General features: G+C 38.9%; 1 protein-coding gene across 1 annotated transcript; it reads right to left on the bottom strand.

Moving 5' to 3' along the window:
* Positions 1 to 4,818: 4,818 nt before the first annotated feature.
* LOC147497221 (uncharacterized) lies at positions 4,819 to 5,301 on the bottom strand. Its single transcript, XM_086562808.1, has one exon. It carries the CDS (start codon positions 5,299 to 5,301, stop codon positions 4,819 to 4,821), a length of 483 nt encoding a protein of 160 aa, XP_086418934.1.
* Positions 5,302 to 12,795: the final 7,494 nt, after the last annotated feature.

Raw genomic sequence — 12,795 nt, 5'->3', positions numbered from 1 at the left:
GTCCAAGTCCCTCTATTAGAATATCAAGTAGAAAATCCTTTGCATATTACGATTGCAAGCATCCAATGACTGCTTTCTAACGAAAGTAGATATCACAAACTCCCTCTTAAGACCAACAACAATCTTACCATAGAGCTTACGCTAAAACCTTTTGTGGTTTTGAGGGGACGGTAACATTCACAACCATAGAACTATGGTAAAAATCGGGTAGACAGAGCCTCAATGCATTGCTAGCAACATCAAGAATCTCATCCAAAGGCACTAGGCCACAACTCCTAAAAATGTGATTCTGAAGCTTAGAAGTCTGACAATGGGATGCCTCAAAAGAAAAAGTAGAGACATCAGTGGCATAATAAATACCTAACCCACCAAGACGTAATGGGAATGTCGATAAATGCTATCAAGATGTAATGGGATGACCATCAGAAACAACAATACGTTGGAGAACACTGCGGAGATGTCGATCAAAAGTTATAGCTGCCTCTCTAAAAAGGGATGGTTGACAAGTACGAATCGGAAAGACCAACTTAGAGAGCCTAACACAAGCACTTAAAAGCACTAACTCACACTGTGGATCTTCTAATGTAGCTAAATGGTCCATCAAAGTCATAACCTTTTCAACACGCTTACGAGCAAGGCCTATGACAAAGTATGAATCAGTCTTCGACCGCGACCGCTAATCAACGACCGACCGAGGGCCGGGACAAATCTGAAAGAAAAAGACCCAGATTGGAGCGACGTGGATCCAGTGATGGCCAAAATATCTCAATTTTAGCCACATTAAGAACCAGCCCATAAGAAAGACCTTCTTCCTGAATCATACCCAATGTTGTTGCCACCTATTTTATATTTCTGATCAAAGTCCCATCATCTAGGTACCAAGCCTGTAACAATAACTGACAATTGGACTGGATCCATAGAATCAGGGGATGCAACACCAGTGCAAAGAGAAGGGGACCTAAAGGGTCGTCTTACTAGATCCAAGTAGCAAACTATATGTAGCTATCCCCCAAATATAACCTCGCAGGCGGACAATACAACTACTCTACCCAAGGGGCAATAGATGGGAAACGGATACGAACCTCTCTCAACATGATAGTCCGATCAATCATGTTAAAAGCATTTTGAAAACCTATAAGCAGCATCGAAAGAAAGGTTATGTCACTGTTAGCATACACTATACGGTTGACAACAGTTGGGTCGAAATCTGGCAAAGCCAATAAGATACAATTAGTTGCCTTTGTGGGCTTAAAACTATGAAAGCGGTAAACACGAAAATTTAACTATATTTAGCTAATTAACTATTGACTAATGATTAATTGAAAAAATACGTAAAAGCTTGGAAAGTGTTCATCAAAGATTGGAACTTCAACCCCCAAGTTGGGTTGAGATGCATGAGCGTGATGTTACACTATTTGCCTTGCACATCCAACCGGTCCAAGTTGGTTGAATCCCCAACTCTTGGTAAGTAAACTTAAACCAAAAGACTAAACATCCAAACCTTAAACTATTTTTTATTTATCCTAATTAATTTTTTTTTTTGTATTTTGACTTAACTATATGATATTATCTTAATCTAATCATGCATACACAACAATTAATAGAAAATAAAACCTAAACATGCTACTAAACTAATTTTTAGGTTTAACTTTACTGATGGATTACTAATTCATTTTAATTAATAATTTTTTTTTTTAATTTTTAAATTGCTTTTTTAATTGAGTTTTTAGTTTTGAAAACTCAAAACTTTGCGAATCTATCTACTCTTTATCTTCTAACAATTGAATTAAAATGAGTATAACTTTGTGAAGATATCTATAGTGTACTTATGATTTCAACTATTCTAGATAAAGAACTAGTGTTTCCACCATTAAAACTTAAGAACAAGAGTAAGAGAGACTAGAAAATAGTAGAGAGAGATTTTTCCAATCATCAATCCATTCCTCCAACCAAAGGATTTAAGATGAACAACAACAAAACCCAACACCACTTTCTCAGCAAGTCATCTACTTCTATGCCATCACTAGACAATATATGACCTAGAACTATCCCTCTTTTAACCATAAAATGACACTTTTCCCAGTTCAAAACTAGATTCTTTTCTTGACACCATTTCAAAACCTTAGAAAGATTATATAGATAGTCACCAAAAGAGTTTCCATAAATGGAAAAATCATCCATGAAAACTTCAATAAATCTCTCCACCATGTCACTAACAATATGAAGCATACATCGCTGAAAAGTACCAAGTGCGTTACAAAGGCTAAATGGCATTCATTTATATGCATACGTTCCAAAAGGGTAGGTGAAGGTAGTCTTCTCTTGGTCATCAAGATCAATAACAATCTAAAAATAGCCAGAGTAGCCATCTAGAAAACAGTAGTACGTATGCATGGCCAGCTAGACATTCAAGTATCTGATCTATAAAGGGTAAAGGAAAATGATCCTTACATGTCATGGTATTTAGCCTTCTATAATCAATACAGATCTTCCACTTCATCGAAACTTCGTGTGGGAACAAACTCACCATCTGCATTACGATAAGCGGTAACACCCAATTTCTTAGGAACTACATGGTGGGGCTTACCCATTCGCTATCGGAGATTGGATATATAATACCTGAATCGAGTAACATCAAGACTTCTTCCCTGACCACTTCTTTCATAGTAGGGTTCAAATGATGATGTGGCTCGTGTGAAGTCCTGGCATTGTCCTCCAAATGAATGCGATGCATGCATATGCTAGGGTCAATCCCTTTAATGTCTAGGGACCAACAAATCCCAGAACAATGTTCATGAATCACCTGAATCAAACGTGCTTCTTCATCAGCAGTCAACTGAGAAGAGATGATCACTGGATGACTACCATCAGGATCAAGATGAATATACTTGAACTCAGTAGGAAGAGGTTTAAGCACAGGGTGGGAGTGGGTAAAAAAGAATTAGGGGGTTCATCTTCCTGAGCAGCAAAATTGGTTTAGGTAAGAGGTCTTCAAACTCGGAAGATGGATCTCCTAAGGGATCAAAGATTTGAGTACACTCTAAAAGGGCATTGACTTCCTCTATGTTGTAATCATCATCGAAGTCAGAACTTCCGAAGGAAAGGAATTGGTGCATTTGATTTTTTGGAAACATATTGTTAAAATAGTCCTGAGCAAAGCTCTCGATCATGCTAACTTCTCCATCAATAGTCGTGTCTGGTAATTGTTGCATCATCTTAAAAACATTCACCTCAACATAAAATTTTCGAAAGGAAATAGACATCGAACCATCATGATAGTTAATTAGGGTGTTAGCGGTGGCCAAGAAAGGACGCCCTAAGATGATAGGAATAGAGTCATTAAGGAGTTTTATGTCAAGAATAACGAAGTCAACTGGGTAGTAAAAATCTTGAACTTTTACAAGAACATTGTTCACAATGCCTTTGGGATACTTAATGGAATGATCTGCTAACTGCAAAGTCATTTTAGTTGGTAGGATTTCATGTAGACCGATTTGTTTATATAGGTAAAAAAAGAGTAAGTTAACACTCGCCCCTAGGTCTAATAGAGCAGTTGTTATGAAAGTATTACCCAAGGTGGATTGTACAGTAGGACGATCAAAGTCCTAGTACTTAACGATTCCATTACGTTCAAATAGAGGGGGAAACTTTTTTTTTAAAGTTAAGCTAGGGTTTGGCAGGCCCTCACCTGTTGTATTACTTAAGAAATTCTTACATAAACTCTCCCTTGTGCATCCTCTTCAACAATGTTGTTGAGGGTCTTATCAAGGGGTGGTATAAAGGAAGCAAAATTTACATAAAAGGCCTGACTAATAGAAGCTAAAAAGTCTGCTACCTGGTTAGTTTCTCTAACTGCATGTCGAAAGGAAATGAGCTCAAAAAGAGGGCACAAAAGTTGGATAGCCATGACTATGTCCAGGCAGTACCAAGGAGGCTTTTCCTTTCTATTAATCACGTTAACTGCTCTTAATGAGTCTGAGTCAACTTCTACTTTCAACAACCCCTCATCCAGACATCTTTTTAACCCGCCTTTGATTGCCAAAAGTTCTTGGAAAAGCACCGATAGCATTCCTCCACTTCACGTAATGTATTTGCAACAACGACCAAATATGTCTCTGATCATTCCACCATATCCTATACCCCAACTACTCAAGCTACCATCAGCATTAAGTTTAACTCGATTCTCTAAGGGAGGGTCCTAAGAACATCTGTTAAGGCCTTTGGGTTGGAACTGCATGTTAAGTGCAAGTCTGTCATTCATGTCTCTTGACACAGACGTTTCTTTTAGAGTAGGCTTCAGAACAACAAGATAGTTTTTGAGGTCCCTTACCAGTTTGTTAAAAAGGACTGAAGCTGTCTTGGATGAACCTTGAAACCTCCAGCCATTTCTCTCTTTCCATATCGCATCTACTGTAGCACATATGTAGAATTTATAGACTTCCCCAATTTCATGTCCTTTACAAAGCCTGAAAATAGAGGACCATTCTCGATTAGCAGATCTTGAATTAGTCCCGATGCCAAGAAGTTGTTTGATTTTGGAGATGACCTGCTGGGAGTAAGCACACTCAAAGAACAGATGCTTAGAGTGTTCTCTACTATTGTTATAGAGACAACAAACTGAATAAGTTAACACTATCTTATGCACCAAATGATCTTGGGTAGGTATGCTGTTGGAAAACAGTTGCCAGCATGTGAAGGAATGCCTAGACAGTACCCACTTCCCCCACACAAAACTACACCATCACACTTCATTCCTTTCTGGACTAAGAGCAAAGATAGGCACTACAAGAGGTGTAGGTTTCACTCTCGGTGGGGAGTTCACACAATTTTGTCCTTGGGGAGATGCCTTTGGACACAGGTAGAGAGTTTTTCTTTCTTCAAAGCTGAATTTGGCATCTGTAGCACTAGGTTGTTCCATTGCCCATTATCTAACAAGCAGCTAACCTTGGCATTTAGAGGGAATTGCCATGCTGACACAGCTTCAGCATTAAACAAGAGAGGTGAAGTGCCACACCAAATATCGTGCGGAAGAAGGGTGTTGTCCCCATCAGTAATTGTATACTTGATAAGCTTCATAGCATCCTTTCTTGCATTTAGAATGTTCCGCCAAGTCCAAGAGCACTCCTTTGGGGTATTCATAGTCCAGAAGATTTGTTGTTTTATGTGTTGCCGCCAAGTCCAATCTACCCATACAGTGTCTTCCTTAACAACCACCTTGTAGACTAAGCCATAGTAGGCTCCTCGATTCCATCTATGCAGCCTTGAGAACCCAATACCTCCTTCCTTTTTTGGTTTACTCATAGTACACCAACTCACATGGTGAAAAGCTTTCTGTGAACCATTAGTAGACCATAAGAACCGAGCACAGATTCTCTCCACTTGTTCCAGAACCGTTTTAGGCAGGATAAACGTTCTCGCCTAGAAAACGTGGAAAGATAAGAGTACTGACTTGATCAACATTGCTTTAACGGCATGAGAGAGTTGTCGAGCTTTCCAGTTAGTGACCTTTTGAGTAACTCTTTCAATAAGTGGTTGACATTCTCTTATACCCAACCTCCCTGAGATTAGAGGGAGTCCCAAGTACCTAACCGGGGGTTTTACGAACTCGACTCCTAAAAGAGAAGCAAGAGATAAAGCATCTTGATGATTTAGAGTGCCGGTCAGAATGGTAGTTTTGTGAGTATTAATACTAAGGCCTGTAGCCCTTCCAAATTCTGCTAGACCCTCTTTAACTGCTAAGATAGAGTTACTATCCCCCTTACAAAAGAGAAGGACATCGTCAGTGAAGGCCAAATGTGAGAGCCTCACTCTTCTACATCTCGGATGAAATTAGATTCTCTTCTCATTGATGCTCCTTAGAAGGATACAACTGAGGATTTCCATGACCAAAACAAATAAATATGGAGACATAGGGTCTCTTTGTCTCAAGCCTCAGGCACCAGGAAAGAAACCTTCTGCAAAGCCATTGATCATAACTGAATAGGAGGGAGAGGATACACATATCTGGATCCAATTACATATAACAGGGGGGAACTTGAAAGTATTCAACATGATTTGTACAGTGTCCCAGCTAACATCATAGGCTTTCCTTATATCAACTTTAATAGAACATATCGGAGTTCCATGCTTTCGCTCATATCCTCGCAAAAGCTCATGAGACAATAAGATGTTATCCTGTATGGACCTGCCAGGGATGAAAGCTAATTGGTTAGAGTAAACCAGATCATTAATCACCAATTTCAATCTATTAGTGGTAACTTTAGACATGCACTTGTATATGGTGTTGCATAAGGCAATAGGTCTAAAATCTTCTACCCTAGTAGGGTTATTAACTTTAGGCACAAGGCAGAGAAATGTTGCATTGACTCATCTAGGGAGTTTACAACATCTAAAAGCATTTTTAATAGCAAAGACAAAATCTGGTCGAACAATAGTCCAACATTTCTTAAAGAAAATTGAAGTATATCCATCTGGGCCAGGAGCCTTATTGTCCTCCATATAAAAAAAAGCTAGTTTGATTTCTTCATCCGCCACTTTAGAGTCCAAAGAAATGGTATTGCTGACAGTGGCTTTGACTGATAAATTTTGAAAGAAGGTAAGACAAGAGATCTCCGCCCCCTTGGTGCCAAGAATCCTTTGTAGAACTCCACAATCATATTGGAAACCTCTTGCCCTTTGGATATTGTCACCTTGTGCATCTTGAAGAGTTCAAATACCATACGGCTCTCTTTTCCTTTAACATTAAAGAAAAAAGGTGGTGCATTTATCTCCTTCGTCATCCATTCACTATCTTCCTTAGTATGAATTGCAAAGGCTTCCGCTCTAGCAAGCATTTAGTACTTGTTAAGAGCAGCTTTTTCATTTTGTCCTAGATATGGATTGAAAGGGTTGTCCTGCAACTGCTTCTGGATGTCATCTAGGTCCTCTCTAGCTTTTATAACTCTTTCATGAAGATCAGAGAAATTCTTCCTGGCCCAAGGCTTTAATCTTTCCTTCAGAAACTTTAGTTTTTACATGAGAACATACATGGGATTGGTGAAAATTTCAGTCTTCCACACCTCTCCAAGAATAATATGAAACTCCGGTTGCTCCACCCAGTAGTTTTTGAATCTAAACGATGATGTGTTTCTGCTCTGTGCATTCCACTCAATAAGAATAGAGGAATGGTCAGAGATTCCATGTGGCAGGAATTCCACTTTAGAGGATGGAAATCGTGCCAGCCATGGGCTATTAACTATGCACCTATCAATCTTGGTCATAATCCTTCCAGGCCCATCCACCTTGTTGCTCCAGGTAAAGAAAAAACCTATTAAATGCTAAGTCAGAAAGACCACAAGCTGTTAGACAATCAATAAAATCACTAGCTTCTCTCGGGTGCATAGGTGGCCCACCTATTCTCTCCTCTGCCTTGGTAATATTATTAAACTCACCAACAACATTCCAAGGAAGATTAATAGAGTTCTAGATAGTTCTAATGTCTTCCCATAGCTTTAATCTTTCAACTTTAGCATTCCTAGCATAAACCACTGTAAAAAAGAACACTTCATTGTAAGGTATATACATTACCTTACAATGAATATATTGGTCAGATTCCATAATCTTGACAAATTGCAATATACTTGGGTCCCAACATATCCAGATTCTGCCTGAAGGATCTCTGCTATAGTTATTCATATGTTCCCACTGAGGACAACATATATTCCGCATGAGTTCACACTTGTCCTACATTACTTTAGTTTCTAGCAAGCAGGACGCACTTAACTTCTTCTATATTCTCATTTTACTTATTTCTTTAGCTTTTTGAACTTCATTAGTGCCCCGTACATTCCACACACAGATTGGTGTAGACATTAATGACGTTTATTTTTTGCCCCTTTGGGCCTACCCCTTCTTTTACTACTGCTTGGTTGCTTAGATGAACTTACATGCTGCACTTTCTGTTGTAATGTTATCCTTTGATTGGGGATAGCACCACTTGATATCCTTTGATTGGGGATAGCACTTTGTCTCATCTCGCTTTGCCCACTCCTTGTACTTGCCCTTGTTACAACACTAGACGGCGGAGGGGAGATCAAAGAATTTGCATTCACAGTTTGAAGAGGCTTGTCTTGCCTACTCCTTGTGCTTGCCCTTGTTACAACACCAGACGGAGGAGGGGATAGCAAAGAATTCACATTCAAAATAACTTCATCTTGGAAGTGCTCAGTTTCCTCCTCAGAAATCTCACTTGGGTCAAGAACATTTTCTAACTCCTCTTCAAGAGCAGAAAACCTGTTATGGTCCAAAACATAGAGCATTTCTTCACCAATAGTGAAAGAATCTGTAGGAAACATTATTTCAGAATGACTATTTCTACAAACCGCGAACACCACGCGCAGTGGAATTAATGGGTGTCCGCGATTTGTGATTGGAAAACATACCTTTGAATCCAATTTAGATAACTCTGAGAATCCAAGCTTTATCAAATCCGAAATCAACCCCTTGATCTTCTATTGTATTCCTTTAGAATAGATTAGACATTGTGTGGACAATGATCTACCAATCCCCTTCTTTCTCACAAAGCTAGATCCAATTTTAGATCTATCTTTCCTTGCCTCTGTTTCTGTTCAGATGAATAGTGAATTTCGGCCAAAGAGAGAGTATTCTATTTATAGGCTACAACAGGGACCATGAGGAGAAATTAGGGTTAGGCCTCCTGACGGGCTTAGGCTTCCCATGTTCGCCCAGAACACACGACCCAAGTCCGTCAATAAATGGCTTATTCCATTAAAGACCATTGTTGCACTACCACCCTAATCCCAAATTACGTGTCAGCATTTATGGGCTCCATATTATATACTGGTTGATATCCCCGTGTTTAAGATATCGAATGTTCGTTGATTAAGTCAAGTTACTGACAACTACATTAATCAACTTCTTATGTCCTTGAGTAGTACCACTCAACCTCATTGTCATGTTGGAATAAATCCACCTGCAGGGTTTATATGACAATCTTTTTTAGCTCCTCAAGTGGACATCATCAACCCGACTTCTTGCGGGACACAGATTCCTTCTATAATCAACAGCACACCTTACATACAATGTCATTACCCAATCTATCGAGTTTGTTGATTCACCAATGAATCTCACTCATTGATGATTTAAATCAATGTACAATGCATGTAAGTGCCCGTTATTATATCCAGATTAGGAGGACAAGCATCCATAATAACATAGGCGTTTGTTCTCTTATATAGTTAGTATAAGGAGAAACAACCTCACTTGGTCCTGTTCAATACACACAAAGTGTACTAGTGTAATCCTATAGTCAAGATAGACTAATACCAGATTATACTATAACCGTACTAATGGTTTGTCCAAATCCATCTAGGTTGTGAACGATTACTTATACTTTATAAGGTACTGATGATATGATCTTACTGTGTGTGTTCACACCATATCATCTACAACATAAAGTATTAGACACATGCATATAACTAATAACATATATAATATGCATAACATTTGCCCATATGATTCTCATTTAAAATATAAAGAATTAGAGTTAATACAAAAGTAATACTTTTAGTATATAACCCTATCAGAATCATCGCCACCCAACATAACATTAGGGAACGAATTGGCCAATACCAAGTCCAACATCACCCTCTCTTGTCTTTGCGGCCACTTCGTCGTGGTCAAACTGCACTATTGCATTACTAAACTGGGTAGTAGGTTCCCTAGATTGGTCCGAATGTCCTAGACAATTTTCCTCGATTTGTACCTTGGTATAACTTCCATAGTATGCACATCATCTCCATGTTCTCGCTTCTACGGTTGGAGTATCTCGAGAATATTCTCGCTTCCCTAGCTCTCCTTCTTACCCTCCTTTTTTACCCTCCTTCTCGACTCTTGGAAAGTTTAAGGTTCAACTACTTTTTCCTTACCTTTTGTCACTAGTTGTATTATGGCCAGCCACTTTTCTGCATTCATTAATCGTATGACCAATTATTTTGCAGTGGTTGCAGAATTTTGGCATCTTCCCCAATCGAATTTCTTGCCAAAACTCATAACCAGTCTCAACCACTTCTAACTAAATTTTTGTCAGGAACCGGTTTAGAGAGATCTATGTCCACCAACACACTCGCACAAAAATAGTTATCTCTTTCAACAGAGTTTTTGTCCACCCGAATGGGTCCTCCCAACCCTCTACCCATTGCCATAAGCGTTTCTACTTCCCAATACTCAAGAGGGAGACCTAGGAATCTAACCCATACAGGAGTAGAAGTGTGCTTGTATGTCTCGTACAAAAGTTAAGCGCCCGAGCTTAAAACCGAATGGGCTTACCTGCAATACTCCATGGTCCACCTAACGTACTTTCGATTGAAATAAGCTTCATTGTCCATCTTAAACAAAACAAAGCCTTTTCCCATCGGTATAAGCTTTACCTTACCTGAAAGTCCCCATTTTGCATATACCTCAGCTTTAATAGCTTCCAGTGTTGATACTTGCATATCCAACCGTCCCACCAGCACATGCTTACACGCTTCAATACCTTTTTCAATAGCTTTCAACGGTATTTTGATGGCTAGTTTATCCCCCTTTGTAGAAGGGATGAGGATCTTTGATAGATCGAAAGTTTGTTCCAATCTTGTTGAAGTGACTGCAGCGTAAGAGGGAGCATCAACAGGAGTAGCCAACGATGCTATCACATTATTCCTACCACCTTGGGTTAATGAATCTCCATAAAAGAACACACGGTTTTTACGCCATAGCCCAAAACCTAAAGGAGTAGAAGCCATACCGCAGAAAAGAAGCAAGAATGAGAACCTTGTTTTAAGCCGAACCGAACGAATCAAGCGCGTAACCAAAGAAAAAATAGAGTAGGTGAGGGGGACGAAGACTAGCGAGACAACCCCTTGTTTTGAACTGAACTGAATGACACTACATCAGGGAACCAGCAGAGACGGAACCTTTAGGGAATGAACTGAAGAGATAACCAGAGAAATTCCTTGTTTTGAACTCACTAAAGAGAATATTACCGAAACAAAGGACGGAGAAGCTGTGGGGTAAGGAGACTAGCGAAGAACCTTCAGAGGACAAACAAAGAAGATGACCAGCGTATTTCCTTGTTTTGAACTCACTTAAGAGGATTTTACCGAAACAAGAAATGAAGAAGGAAAGGAAAATAAGATGTAAGCGGCTTCTTTACCCAACACTATAAATTAAGAATGATTTACTTCCCTTACCTTTTAGAACACCCACTGTTAATCAATGGTGGATTTTACCTGAAAGGGAATGAAAAAAAAAGGATGGAGAGGATAATACTAGCTTACCAAACATATTTAACTAAAAGCGGCAATAATATGGAGGATCTTGGATCAAAAATGAGCTAAATTAGAGTAAGCTTAAGTTACTCATTTTTTCTTCTCCTCAAGGTCCCCATTACTCCTTTTCTTACATTTGCTTCTCCAAAAAAATAGAGAAGGAAACTGTTCAGTTAAGAATGCTTCTTTTGGTGTGTTTGTTGACCTCTTAGTGGTGCACAACTCTTTTAGAAAATTAGCATGTTGTGGTAGCTTTTTTTATAGCATCTAGAAAAGGTAGGTTGATAGTTAGATTTTCAAAAACATCCCTAATTTCATCAAAATTTGCATCTTTTTTAACTTGGCTAGTCTCTGGGGAAATGGTGGTTTGTCTCTATGCTTAGCATAAGGGTCAACAGTAGTATTAACCTTGTTGTTATATTTTTCCATTTTCTTTTTTGGTTACGGTTTAATTGGTTCCTCTATAGGTGTAGGATCTTCAATTTCTATTACAGAATCTTGTAAGGTTTCATTCTCAGTTTCCACTTGCGGTTGATCAACAGGCATAGTCACTTTGTTTTCAACCACTTTACCCAAACGAAGGGTAGTGACTGCCTTTAGCTCACCCTGGTTTAAATTAGTGTTACTAGGATTATCAGTTACTTTACCCAAATGAAGGGCTGTGTTTGATGATTTAGGATTAGGTATAACTTGACTTGGAAATACGCCTTTTAGTTGGGTCTTATCTTGGGCTAATTGTTGTATGGATTGCTGATTGGATTGTAATATATGTTGTTAAGCTTGCATGTAGGCATCGAATTGATCAGGTTGGGAAGGTTGAGCGGCCACAAGTTGTGTAACAGGTATTATCTCACGTTGATGATTAACTATTGGGTTGTGATAGTTGTTATTTACCGGGAGGAGACCTATATTGTTATTATAATTACCTTGCCATTGTCCTTGTCTTGGTTGAAATTGGTTATAGTTGTTGGCAGGCCTAACATTTTGATTACCAAAACTTGGAGGTGTGACTTGTTGTGGATTATTTCGCCAACTGACGTTGGGATGTTGTCTCTAAGGTGCAATAAGGATGTTATTAAAAGTTCAAACATCTTCAGCCTGTGGTGGTGGTTGTTCATAAACAAGAAGACAATAGAAATTTGTATGCTCAAGACTAAAACATAAATTACATGGAGTAGAGTTGATGTTCATGATTGGAGTGGGCTTACGTTTGAAGCAGAGGGCATCTATCTTTTAGTGAGGGATTTGATCCCAGAGTTCTAAGCTAGGGATCAAGTTTAACCCTAAACATACTAGTAAATTTTAACTGTTGATGATCGAAGAAGAAGTGGAGCGGGGAGGCATCGTCCCCCAATTGTTGTTCCTCTTAGATTGATCTTCTAAGAATTTATAAGCATCCAATGTTCCCTTGCTAAAAATTTATGATATCAAGAACCTCCTTATAATGATGTGAAAGTCCTTTGAAGAAAGCACAACCAAGTGTGTCTTT

This window comes from Coptis chinensis, chromosome 5 (assembly GCF_015680905.1).
Source record: "Coptis chinensis isolate HL-2020 chromosome 5, ASM1568090v1, whole genome shotgun sequence".
Lineage (NCBI taxonomy): Eukaryota > Viridiplantae > Streptophyta > Magnoliopsida > Ranunculales > Ranunculaceae > Coptis > Coptis chinensis.
Note: the sequence above shows the minus strand (reverse complement) of the source record. Positions and strands in the feature narration are given on the sequence as shown.